The following is a 12,619-nucleotide window of genomic DNA, read 5'->3' on the forward strand; positions in this document are numbered from 1 at the left end:
TCAAACAGGCCTTGCTCTCAATGTTCATCTGCAGCACAGTCACAAAGCCCTCTTGTGCAGTCGCTCCTGCTGATTCCAGTGTTCCTCAGGCAGCTTGCTTCTCCTTCTCACTATCTTCACGTTATTACTTCTTGCAGAACATTGCGTGCTTCACAAATGCCCGTCTGCCACCTTTAGAAGTATTAAACACCTTCTTCTTGTCTATATGGACCTAAAAAGATTGCATATCTCTTTGAAACATTGCACTATATCATAATATACACTACACTCTCATGCTAACTAAGATTCAGGGAACTCTGGCTTCAACTTTCTAAGCTGTTTGTAATCCAGACCAAGAAGAATTAAGTACTGGGAAACTTCAGCTTTTAAATCTAGAAGCAATCCCACATTTTACTTGACATAATAAGTAACGAGCTACACATAACACATCTCAATTCAGAACACTCAACAATAAACGGTATTTTCGACAGTACTTTCTTTGTAATACCTTCTTAATGCACAAGAGGGCACTATAACCATTCCTTCTATTATTTCTGGCTAGACATTGATTTAACATCAGACTCATTGTAGGTGGAGCACCATGCATGTGGAAAAGAATAAGAAAACTGAAAAAGGAAGTCAATGACGTTTAGTGATAAAGATGCCCAGAAGACTAAACTAAACAATGTCACTGAAATTTATATGTTCACATTATTGTTAGACTGTAGCTTGAAAATACATGTTCAATTAAATGTTGTTTTTAATTCCGTTATTTTAACCTTTGTTTTCTCGAGACATAATGTAGATCTTAATGTTTTTTTTTTGTTTTTTTTTTTTAATTGTCGACGTTATTAATCACAGCACTCACAATCTACTCGTCGCTGCCTTCTTTATCCACAAGAGGGCTCCATTATCATAATTATCATTATTTGAAGAAATCCAGTACTGTAGAAATGATTCTTTTTTTTTAAAAAAAAAAAAAAAAGCCGGCTAGCCTCTTTTAATAATACATTATTTATCCTGTGTTGAACGTCACAATTATGTGACAGCAATAGCTTTAAAAAGCTATGTCTTGGAAACCACTTGTCCAATTCTGATTAAACTATGCATGCATGGCCATGTTGTTATGAGGTTAAATTCCTCTTTCTATTTTACTGAGCCCTGTCACGTGTAGTGTGTATGACTGGCGAATACATGCAATGTGCATTCTAATGAAATGCTTCTTAGTTGCTTCCAGTTACTAGACTGGGGAAATGAGGCTACAAATGAAATTCAATGCGCCGTACCGTTTAAACAGTCCGAGCTGCAGAGTAGATGGATAACCAATGCAAAACAGTGATTTATATTATTTTGCAACCCGTTGTATGTCTTGCAAAACGTTTTTTTTTTTTTAATTGAATGCACATGATATGTTTACCCGCCCATAGTCGGTCGTTGTTTGATGACGTTTGCAGGGACTTTCCAAGTGCTGTTATACTAGTCAAGAGGCAAATGACGGCAGTAGAAAGGGAGGTGAAAACAGTGGGTTTCGCAAAGGTAGAGGCGTTGAAACATGAAAAAGACTCAAAGCTACGTGTTGTCTTTACTTTAAAGAAAGACCGAGAAAAGCGTTTTTGTGAAATCTACGAATAAATATAACAAATGTCAGCACGGCTCCCCGGGGGGGCGGACAGGACAGCCAGCGAGCTGCCTTGCTGTTCTACGGGCGGTGCTGGGATTTACAGCCGCAGCATGTCACCAGCAAAACAACATCCACGGATGCTCACTGACGAATTCGCAGTCCCCGAGGAGAGGCAGAGCTTTCTGACATCTGTCAAACCTAAAGTCGAGTTGCTTTTCAGAGTGGATTTCACAATCGTAGGTCTGCTGGACCCGGCCGTGGGTCGCGGAAGCAGAGCAACGAGGCAGATTTGGGTTCAGTTGACGGGGATGAAGGAAGACGTATGGAAGGCCAAGGTACCGGCTCTGTGTGTGTTTATATACGGTGGTGTTGTTAGTAGTAGTGTTAGTGTTTTTAACATTGTTCGTGAAAGAGAGAGAGAGAGAAAAAAAACTCACTAAACTTAGTATGAACTACTTAAGCCATCGACGTCGCTACGGTTGTTCTCTTTACAAACATATTTTATAAAACTGATAACGTCACCTTTCCTAACGTAACTTTTGAAAGTTTTAGCAAAACCCCTGACACGGTGCGCCTGCCAACACAATAACATCAATGCATCAATACTAGGCCAACAGTACTGTTCAAATACAAGTAGTGTACATCGGTGTCTGCTTCAAAAGACTATATGAATGAAAGAAACGACCATTAGCAACCCCCAGATCATAAGCAGGTTAAATACATTTAAGGTGTGAAGCTACTTTTTACAACACAATAGGTCTATATGGTGACATTGTTATTATTTGACAGTAAGTTAGAGTAAATCTTATTATTATTATTATTATTATTATTATTATTATTATTATTATTATTATTATTTGATTACATGTAGTGACTAATACAGGTTTTTAGAAAAACAGTACATGGTGTTGTTACCTGCCCCATGTTGAACATTTCATTATAGCAGCAAAACCCAATTTTCAGGGGAAGTGAGTTGTGTTCAGCGGTACTGTACTGTGACAGAAGCCCTATTCCTCAGCACTGCACTTACCCTGCTGGGGTAAATGGTGAAAAAGGCTGCCACACTTGCCTTGTATTGTATAGAAGTGTGCATACTGGGGAATCAAAGCAGTATCTTCAAAGTTGTGAAAAATAAATATCAACAATTTTTTGTTTGTTTGTTTTTGTTCTAACTTTAAATTCTTAACCAAGCAAGGCACTAGTGGTTTTTTAACAGTGTGTTACTGTAAGTAATGTCTTTTCATTTTTCAAAAATGAAAGCAGAAGTGGTAATTATTTACATCACAGGTTGGACATTTCTAAAGAAGCCCCCGACCCCCCCCCCCCCCCGACCCCCCCAAAAAAAACCTCTTCTTCTGGAATCTCCAGTACAAAGCCTCCCCCGTTTTCTCTTTCACAACATCTGCTGGAACCAGAAGTGTTAGTGACTCGCATGCTTTACATCTTGGCTTTTCATAACACGGTAATCAAGCCAAGAGTGTGACTCATATGCTGTGCATTTCATACTGCATATACTAGCAGTAGAAATCCCATGCTGTGTTCAGAGGGTATTTTACACATGCTGTGTGTGCAGTGTCACAGTATTGTATCTGAGTGGTATCTCTGGGAAGCACTGAGTCACCTCATAGTAACTAAGAGCACTACCAAAAAAAACCCCCACAAATGTCTGAGTGGGATGTTCTGTCCCACCAGGACGCTGAACCGAATTTAAAGAGGAAGTAGCGGGGTTTTGAAAAGTATAGCGTTGCTACAACTGTTTAAATAATGTACCTGTAATTGTTCTTATCATTGTTAACATCCTGACAACTTTTTACACTTAATACCTTTAAAGTCTGTTTCAAAGCTCTTTTGAAAATGGCTGCTCTAGTGCACTGGGGTTTGAGATCTGTCCTCCACTGCAGGAAGAGTGATTTAAAAAAACAAAACAAACAAAAAAAAAAAACATAACAAGTGCTCTAGCTTTTCTGTTCCGCACCACATCATTGATTGTTATTGCTGTGTTACCTGGTTGACAATGTGGGCAATAATCCTTACACTATCAGGGCACTAGAGCGGACATTTTAAAAAGAGCTTTGAAACAGACTTTAAAGTTCTAAGTGTAAAAAGTTGTCAGGATATTAACAATGAAAATAAAAATTACAGGTGCGTTATTTAAACCATTGTAGCAACACGTGGGGACGTGTTACGCTGTATTTTTCAGATCCTCGCTACTTACTCTTTAAGTTCTGGTTATTTCTTCTCACCACAAATAAATAGTCCAGTTGGGGTCGTTTTCCACAGCTGTCTGAAAGTAAAGTTGCCTTCTGATCCTTGGCTTGAATACTGTGCTGTGTCTTCTTCTGGTTCCAGGAATACGTCAAGGGTGTCTGTAACCCAGAACTGCAAGAGATGGAGAAGTACCCCAAGGACATGCACTGCATATTTGTTGGTGCGCAGAAATTATTCATCAACTGCCTCATACAGGACACGAGCGCCGATGTGTTGGTGGTGGAGATGGGCTTGCTGTGCATTTGCGGTGGGACTGAGGCCGTGGTGATGGCGCAGAGTCACATTCAGCAGTTTGTAAAGCTCTTCGTAGAAAACCAGAGCTTGCCGAGTAAAAAGGAGCCTTTGGTGAAGAAGGAGTTTAAGAATTTTGTAGAATCACATGCTGATAAGTATACCATGGAGTTACTTCTGTTGCCAAGCTCCCTAAAAGAAGAACTTTTGAGTCTCACCAAGAGCACTGTGCAGCGGCATACAGGGCTTGAGTTTCAGGACACTTTCGACAAAGTGCAGTCTCACCCGAGGTGTGGAAACAATGCACCCTGCATAGACATAGAAAACCTGCAAGGGGCAGAGAGAGGAAAAGCCTGCACCCCTGTAACAGAACTGTCAAACCAAATACTGAATGCCTTTATCGCAGAGTTTGAAGAGGATCCGTCTGTGGAGTCAACAGCGCCCAAGGAGAGACAGTCTTGCAAGAGGAGATCTTCGGGCAGTGAGGATCGGGATACAAAGAGGCAGTTTTCACTTGAAAGCAAAGACAACGCCTATAGTGTCGTCAAGTCTGGCAGCCCCACATACATACTCAGCGATGAGGATAGTGCAAACACCGATGGCTCGGTCATTATGGTAGACAGCAACGAGGCAGAGGATGTGAGCCCTGAAACGGATTATAACTGCCTGGTGAACTTCTTTAAAACCATGGGGTATGCCAGGGAGCTTGTGGTTAAAGTCATCGAGGAGATGGGCCAAAGGGAGGAACCTCTTGTGCTTCTCAAACGTATTGAGGAAGAAAACCAAAAGCTGCAAGGTGGGGAAAGAAAGCACCCCGTCTCCCAAGCTCCTAGCAGCTCAAAAAAGACTTTGTGTGAAGGATCAAATAAATCGGTCCAGCCAGAGTTGCGTTCAAGCAAGGGCAAGGAAAAGCAGAGTAACATATTAAGTGATGTGAAGAACTGCAAGCCTCTGAATGCCTGTCGGCAAGAAGAACAGCGAAGTGACTCCCTCAGGGTGACCGAGAACATATCCTTGTGTCCGCGCATAAAGCCTTTGAATGCCTATCAGCAAGAACAGCAAAGTGACTCCCTCAGAGTGACCGAGAACATATCCTTGTGTCCGCACATAAAGCCTTTGAATGCCTATCGGCAAGAACAGCAAAGTGACTCCCTCAGAGTGACCGAGAACATATCCTTGTGTCCGCACATAAAGCCTTTGAATGCCTATCAGCAAGAACAGCAAAGTGACTCCCTCAGAGAGACCGAGAACATATCCTTGTGTCCGCGCATAATAACAATCGGTGATGATGAAGATGAAAAAGATATAGAGACTGACGGGTCCGCTGTGAAACCTGCTTTGAGATTAGTGAAAGAGAATGTGACTCTGAAAGAAACAGACTTCATAGCAAGAGGGAGCTCTGGGAAGCCGTTGTTTAAACCAGTCCCGGTTGAGTCCGTCACTCCTCTGTGGAGCTCAGCAGGACTCTCTTCCAGACAGGACACCAGCCCAGCCCCCGATAAACTCTCTCGCTGCTCCTCCTCCTCCTTCTTTCAGGCTGTACCTTCCAGGCCGCCTTTACAATTCATCGCAACAATGCCTTCCCATGAGGCAGCAGCATCCGTACCCGCAGCTAAACCTCAGAAGCCGAACGCTTCATGTGTGACAGGAGAGAAACGGTTTCAGGAGTCTCTGAAAACAAAATACAAGCTGAACCTTGAAAATAAACCTGGAAGGCCGGATCTAAAGAACGTCATCATTGATGGTAGCAATGTGGCCATGGGGTAAGTATGGTTAAACACGTAGCCCCTGCAGTGTAGGACTGTGCCTCTGTTGCAGTGCCCATGTTTCTGTAAGATCAGCAGTACCTAATGGATAGTGTAACTGTGACCCTTGTGAAGCAGTGGGCCATAAGGAGGTGTTCCTATTAGAATGCACAGGGTGTAACATTTTCACGTATTCGATTACCCTGCTCTTACACTCCCATGAATAAAAGGCAAACGCGTTTGTGTACTTCAAGCAGACAGCATAACAGTGTAAGCCAATAAAGTTTAGCCAGGTTCACGAAGTGTACAAACAATGTCGAAGACGATATTTCTTTGTTCAATACTCTTTCCTTCGGCACAGGTTTTTCCTTTTGTTTACTGAATTAAAATACAGATCACAATGATCAGCAACATCACAGAATAAAATAACACCTATCATATAACAACCTAAATATTCTACATCTGTTTAATTCTAACAAATAATAACATTTATAAAATAATCTGAATAGTGCAAATATTGTAACCTGGCCAAAACAATAGAAAATATATTCCAACATTACAATAGTTTAACATTACTAATTACAACTAGCCATCAAGTACTGACATCAGATGAATCTAAGTCAAGTTATTTTGTTTATTCAATTACCTGTAAATAATTCAAAACAAGAAACATACCTGGTTGTACTTTTAATGGTCAGTGCAAATGTTGACGTTACTCCATCCATTCACAGAAAGTCAACAGTAGATGTTTTACATTGAACTGCAGTCCAGAGTTATAAAAGAACTTCTTTCCTCCTACAAGTATCTTGCCTTTTCTTATTAGTTACTGCGTTGTTCTGCTTAACATTTAGTATGTCTTTATATTCATCATAACGTTAAATTACCTTTCTAATTTCGATGTTACCCAAGTTTGGATTACTTCTTTTAGCACTTGCTAGATGCATTTATTTGATTTCAGTTCACACATTTATATGTAATATGCTATTCGACTTTTTTTTTTGTGTAATCATGTATTTGACTACACTGACCCATCCCTAATTAGGATTATTATAATTCAGTTTTAGCATTGCTGTGACCATATGGTAACAGCTCGGTTATGGGTTTGCTTGTGAAAGAATGAGTAGCATTTGTACACATACAATTTAAAATCTTGAATACAGTATTTTCATTTTCCGACAAGCACACAAATGTGTGCATGTTAAATGGCTGAAGTAACGTATATTAAAAGGTGCTGCTTAGCCACTTTCTTTTTCTTTTGAGAGAAGAGGCTATCTTCGGTTACCCTACACAGTTAGAAACACAGTGACAATAAAAGCCATCTTGACAAAAAATATATAAATAATATATATTGGAAAAGATAAAATTGATCCGGGCCAGTAGTTAAATGTGTAAACGTAGAGCCCTGCAGATGTTGATTTAGTACATAGCCAACAGTATTCAGGGATGGAAGTGAGACTCCCATTGCATAGCAGTTTAAGCCATTCCTGGTTTACTATGAGTTTAATAAGACCACCTGAGCTTGTTACCTATACACTGTGATAGTCAAGCTTGTAATAAAACCCGGACTGGGTGAAACTGCTATGCAACAGGAGTCTTATTTCCATCCCTGGGTATTATTGTCTTAAGAGACGCGATATAAATAAGTTCTGTGAACCGAGTTGAGGAGATTGGTTGTGTTCTGTGTTGTGCAGAATCCACATTGTGCATTTTCAGTCATTTCCAGGTAGTGACGTGTTCAGTGGTACAACCACAACAAGGACTAAGCCCTCTGTGAACGGAAAGCAATGTGGACCTGGCATGAGAACAGAGAGAGAGAGAGAGAGAGATCTTGGGTGAGGCGTGCACAAACATGACTGCAAGAGTCCCTGTAGTTCTGATGAGCAGCAGTAGAAGTTCAGTGCTGTTGTATTCAGATATCAGTTTTAATGTAGGGGTCTCGGGCTGTCCCCTGCCCAGTAGTATGTTGAGGTGGTGAGGTTGCAGTGTGTAGGCACTGTGGTTACAGTTTTAATGTAGGGGTCTCGGGCTGTTCCCTGCCCAGTAGTATGTCGAGGTGGTGAGGTTACAGTGTGTAGGCACTGTGGTTACAGTTTTAATGTAGGGGTCTCGGGCTGTCCCCTGCCCAGTAGTATGTCGAGGTGGTGAGGTTACAGTGTGTAGGCACTGTGGTTACTGTTTTAATGTAGGGGTCTCGGGCTGTCCCCTGCCCAGTAGTATGTCGAGGTGGTGAGGTTGCAGTGTGTAGGCACTGTGGTTACAGTTTTAATGTAGGGGTCTCGGGCTGTTCCCTGCCCAGTAGTATGTCGAGGTGGTGAGGTTACAGTGTGTAGGCACTGTGGTTACAGTTTTAATGTAGGGGTCTCGGGCTGTCCCCTGCCCAGTAGTATGTCGAGGTGGTGAGGTTACAGTGTGTAGGCACTGTGGTTACTGTTTTAATGTAGGGGTCTCGGGCTGTCCCCTGCCCAGTAGTATGTCGAGGTGGTGAGGTTACAGTGTGTAGGCACTGTGGTTACAGTTTTAATGTAGGGGTCTCGGGCTGTTCCCTGCCCAGTAGTATGTCGAGGTGGTGAGGTTACAGTGTGTAGGCACTGTGGGTTTTTTCGGTATGTGTTGTCAAGTAACTAGGGTCATGATGTAGCTTATTCTTTTGTAAAACTGATTACGAAAAACTAGTCCCCATAGTTTCTGAGAATTGCAGATGCTGTAAGGTTAGATGACAGATTAATATTCAAAGATACTGGTTGAGTCGTGCACTGCAGTTTGGTGCAATGTGAAAAGTACATGATTTCGTAGAAAATAATTCTGAGAAAGAAAAATAAAAAGATTCCTGTAAGTCAGAACACTCATTTGTTAACCTTTTTAGTAAAAGTTCCCTGTCTTTGTTCACCTGCTAAAATGCACAGCAGTGGGCTGTAAGATTGAACCACAGCGGAGGTGAGCTAGTCTGTGTGGGCTTTGGCCCACATAGATAACACTGTCAGCATCCTCACTGAAAGAAGGGTTATTTTTAGATTCAAAATCACTTCTCCATTGTGTAAAACTTGGTTTGCATAATAACACCTTGACAGTATCTCAAGGTGGAGCTGATCCAGGTCACAATGTTATTATTTTATTATTATTTATTTCTTAGCAGACGCCCTTATCCAGGGCGACTTACAATCGTAAGCAAATACATTTCAAGTGTTACAATACAAGTAATACAATAAGAGCAAGAATACAATAACTTTTGTTCAAGCAAGGTACAAGTGTGACAAACCACAATTCAATAATACAGCAGCTAATAGTGATAGTTACATCAGGATATGATTAAATAGTGATAGTTACATCAGGATGTGATTAAATACAAAGTACTACAGGTTAAACACTTGGCAGATTACAGTATTCTGAAGTACAGGATTAAATGCAGTAAAATAGGGGGCAGATAAGAGCAAAATAAAGCACATTTACATGAAGGGTGATAGTGTCCCAGGATACAAACAGAGGAGTTCTACAGGTGCTCTTTGAAGAGGTGAGTCTTAAGGAGGCGCCGGAATGTGGTCAGGGACTGGGCAGTCCTGACATCTGTAGGAAGGTCATTCCACCACTGGGGAGCAAGGGTGGAGAAGGAGCGGGCTCTGGAGGGAGGGGAGCGTAGCGAAGGTAGAGCTAGTCTTCTAGTGCAGGCGGAGCGGAGAGGTCGAGTGGGGAAGCGCTACTTTTTCTTGATCTTTTCTTTTGCTGTAAATTCTTCAGTGCATCCGGTTTGTGTGAGTGCACCCTACCCATTCCTTGCATTCTCTTCCAGGCATGGGCTGCACAAATACTTTTCGTGTCGTGGGATCGCCATTGCCGTAGAGTTCTTCTGGAAATACGGACACAGACACATCACTGTATTTGTTCCACAGTGGAGACAGAGATATGATCCCCTCACTACAGGTATGGGTTGGTCCAAGTATCTGAGGAACAGGAACACAGGTGGCAGTATTCAGATCAATGGGGGGAATGCTTTACACACACTATTATATCAGTATATTCTTGATATGACATACACTGATATACACTAGTGTATCACAGCTCTGCAACAGGGATTGTGTGTGTTCATTTTTTTGTATTTTTTTGTATTTTTTTTTTTTTAACAGAGAAGCATTTCTTAGAAGAGTTGGAAGAGCTGGGGATTCTGTCCTATACTCCTGCTAGAATGTTTTGTGGACAAAGAATCGCGTCTCACGATGACAGGTAGGAGGTCTCTATCTATATATCTATGTAACGCCAAAGCCATTTTCACTGTATTGAAGTGAGATGCTATCCAGTGCTTGCTTTCAAGGGCAGACTCGTGGGGTTTGCCTTTAGCCAGTGCTGCTGCTCCCTCACCTTTTCATGAGCAGCTCATTCAAACAGTGGAAAGGGATTCCTTTAGAAATCTTCCACCACTGTATCTGCAAGAGGGAACCAAAGCCAATAGAAAACACAATGCACTGTAGCCTAATAAAGAAAACCTTACCTGCGTGTCTTCATTGTTTACAGGTTCTTGTTACACCTGGCAGAAAAAACTGGGGGAGTCATCGTCACAAATGACAATTTAAGAGAATTTGTAACTGAATCCGAAGCGTGGAGACAAATCGTAAAAGAAAGGTAATCTGTCTGTTAGTAACTGAGAGGGTAAGTGTTTGGCTGTTCCTTGAGGCTGCGGGTTTGAGTGTGTGAAGCAGTCAGAGATCAGTGGCCATGCATTGGCTGTTCCTTGAGGCTGCGGGTTTGAGTGTGTGAAGCAGTCAGAGATCAGTGGCCATGCATTGGCTGTTCCTTGAGGCTGCGGGTTTGAGTGTGTGAAGCAGTCAGAGATCAGTGGCCATGCATTGGCTGTTCCTTGAGGCTGCGGGTTTGAGTGTGTGAAGCAGTCAGAGATCAGTGGCCATGCATTGGCTGTTCCTTGAGGCTGCGGGTTTGAGTGTGTGAAGCAGTCAGAGATCAGTGGCCATGCAGGACTTCAGCCTGCCTGTTAGAAGGGTAACTTGAACCTGATTAGAAAGAAGTTACCAAACTTGGCTTGTCGGTCCAGTAGTACAGAGACTCTCCATGATATCTGTATCGTATCTGAATGAACCCTCCAAACAAACAGCTCAAGTTTATCAACAACAGGAAATGTATTTTGATCTTATTTTGCTTGCATACATTTCTCAGAGATTCATGCAGCTCATGAGTAAATTTGTGTTTCAATAGGCTTTTACAATATACATTTGTTGGTGATATATTCATGATACCAGATGATCCTCTGGGGAGATTTGGACCAAGACTGGATGAGTTTATGCGTAAAGACTTAAGGTACCTTCTTCTTCTTCTTTTATAGAATATGAATCTTAAAACTATATCATTCTGCTCACATTTGAAGTATTTTCACTGGAAGTGTGTATTCTTGTATTTGCTCCTAGGCATGGACCTCCACGAGCACAGCTTGGACCTCCAGCAGCAGCTTCCACTGAACCTCCACAGGCTACAGGGCCTGGGCTTCATACCCCCCCCCTTCCAGCGCACAGCCCCCATGATCCTCCGCGCAGATCTACCGCAGACACGGAGGACGCCAGGAAGCACCTCTATAATATCTTCCCTCAACAAAGACAGAAGATTGATCAGATCCTGTCTGAGCACCCACACATGAGAGACCTGAATTCACTGTCCTCACTGGTGCTGGACCTCGAAGGACAGCACGGGTAACAAGCACAGGACGAAAGGCACGGGTAGCAAGCGCAGGAAGAAAGACATGAGTCGCAAGCGCAGGAAGAAAGACATGAGTCGCAAGCGCAGGAAGAAAGGCTCGGGTAACAAACACAGGAAGAAAGGCTTGGGTAGCAAGCACAGGATGAAAGGCACGGGTAGCAAGCACAGGACGAAAGGCACAGGTAGTAAGCACAGGAAGAAAGACATGAGTCGCAAGCACAGGAAGAAAGACATGAGTCGCAAGCACAGGAAGAAAGACATGAGTCGCAAGCACAGGAAGAAAGGCACGGGTAGCAAGCACAGGAAGAAAGGCACGGGTAGCAAGCACAGGACGAAAGGCACGGGTAGCAAGCACAGGACGAAAGGCACGGGTAGCAAGCACAGGACAAAAGGCACAGGTAGCAAGCACAGGAAGAAAGGCACAGACTGTTGCGCGTTTCTTTTTGTTGTGTTTGTGTGCGCGCGAGAAGAATGTAAATTAAACTTGAGTTCAAAATGGTTTGTTTTCATTGGAAAAGGAAAAATATTTTGTTAACATAACACATAACAGCTGTGTGTTCAAAATGTGTATACTTTCATTTAATTAACATTTAATTTATTGCATCAGGGAGCTAGGTTTGTCATTAATCGCTGTGTTACAATACTCGTTTCTGTAAACCATGTACATTGTCTGTCCTTGTAAAAAATGAATATACCCCAACTTGTACATTTAAATACCATACTCATTGGGTACAGAATATTTTTTTATTTAGGGCAAAACCCCAAACCTTTATAATGAAAAACACGGGTTTCTTATTTTTTTGTGTCAGATTTGAGCAGTTGCTGTTCTGTTTCATTATAGTGTTAATGAAAGCACTTCTTTGAACTACAGCTGTGGCCAAAAGTTTTGCATCACCTCAAATTTTAGGATTAAGACAAAACATTTAAATAAATGAACAATATGAACATTATTGTGCTCTTTTATTTATGAATGCCCCTTTATCTAATCTCCATTTGTGACCCCTGGTCCTTGTTTCTTTTTTCAGGACGAAAAAGCCCCCTGGGTCGACATTGTCAATACCTTTTAGAATTTTGAAAGCTT

General features: G+C 42.0%; 1 protein-coding gene across 2 annotated transcripts; it reads left to right on the forward strand.

Moving 5' to 3' along the window:
- The first annotated feature begins 1,150 nt into the window (after positions 1-1,150).
- LOC117425827 (NEDD4-binding protein 1-like) lies at positions 1,151-12,483 on the forward strand. 2 transcript variants are annotated; one of them, XM_034043109.3, is made up of 7 exons: positions 1,151-1,935; positions 3,950-5,862; positions 9,629-9,759; positions 9,963-10,059; positions 10,348-10,455; positions 11,044-11,145; positions 11,228-11,336. In XM_034043109.3, the coding sequence occupies exons 1-7, from the start codon at positions 1,621-1,623 to the stop codon at positions 11,250-11,252; spliced, it is 2,691 nt and encodes an 896-aa protein (XP_033899000.3). In that variant the 5' UTR covers positions 1,151-1,620; the 3' UTR covers positions 11,253-11,336. The 2 variants fall into 2 exon arrangements, with proteins under 2 accessions (XP_033899000.3, XP_033898999.3); XM_034043108.3 differs by having other exon boundaries at positions 1,152-1,935; positions 11,253-12,483.
- Positions 12,484-12,619: the final 136 nt, after the last annotated feature.

Source organism: Acipenser ruthenus, chromosome 20 (assembly GCF_902713425.1).
Source record: "Acipenser ruthenus chromosome 20, fAciRut3.2 maternal haplotype, whole genome shotgun sequence".
NCBI lineage: Eukaryota > Metazoa > Chordata > Actinopteri > Acipenseriformes > Acipenseridae > Acipenser > Acipenser ruthenus.

Coding starts and splice junctions, on each gene's coding strand:
- LOC117425827 (XM_034043108.3), top strand. CDS start 1,621: ATGTCAGCACGGCTCCCCGGGGGGGCGGACAGGACAGCCAGCGAGCTG. Junction 1,936..3,949: donor AAGACGTATGGAAGGCCAAG/GTACCGGCTCTG, acceptor TTCTGGTTCCAG/GAATACGTCAAGGGTGTCTG. Junction 11,146..11,252: donor TTTATGCGTAAAGACTTAAG/GTACCTTCTTCT, acceptor ATTTGCTCCTAG/GCATGGACCTCCACGAGCAC.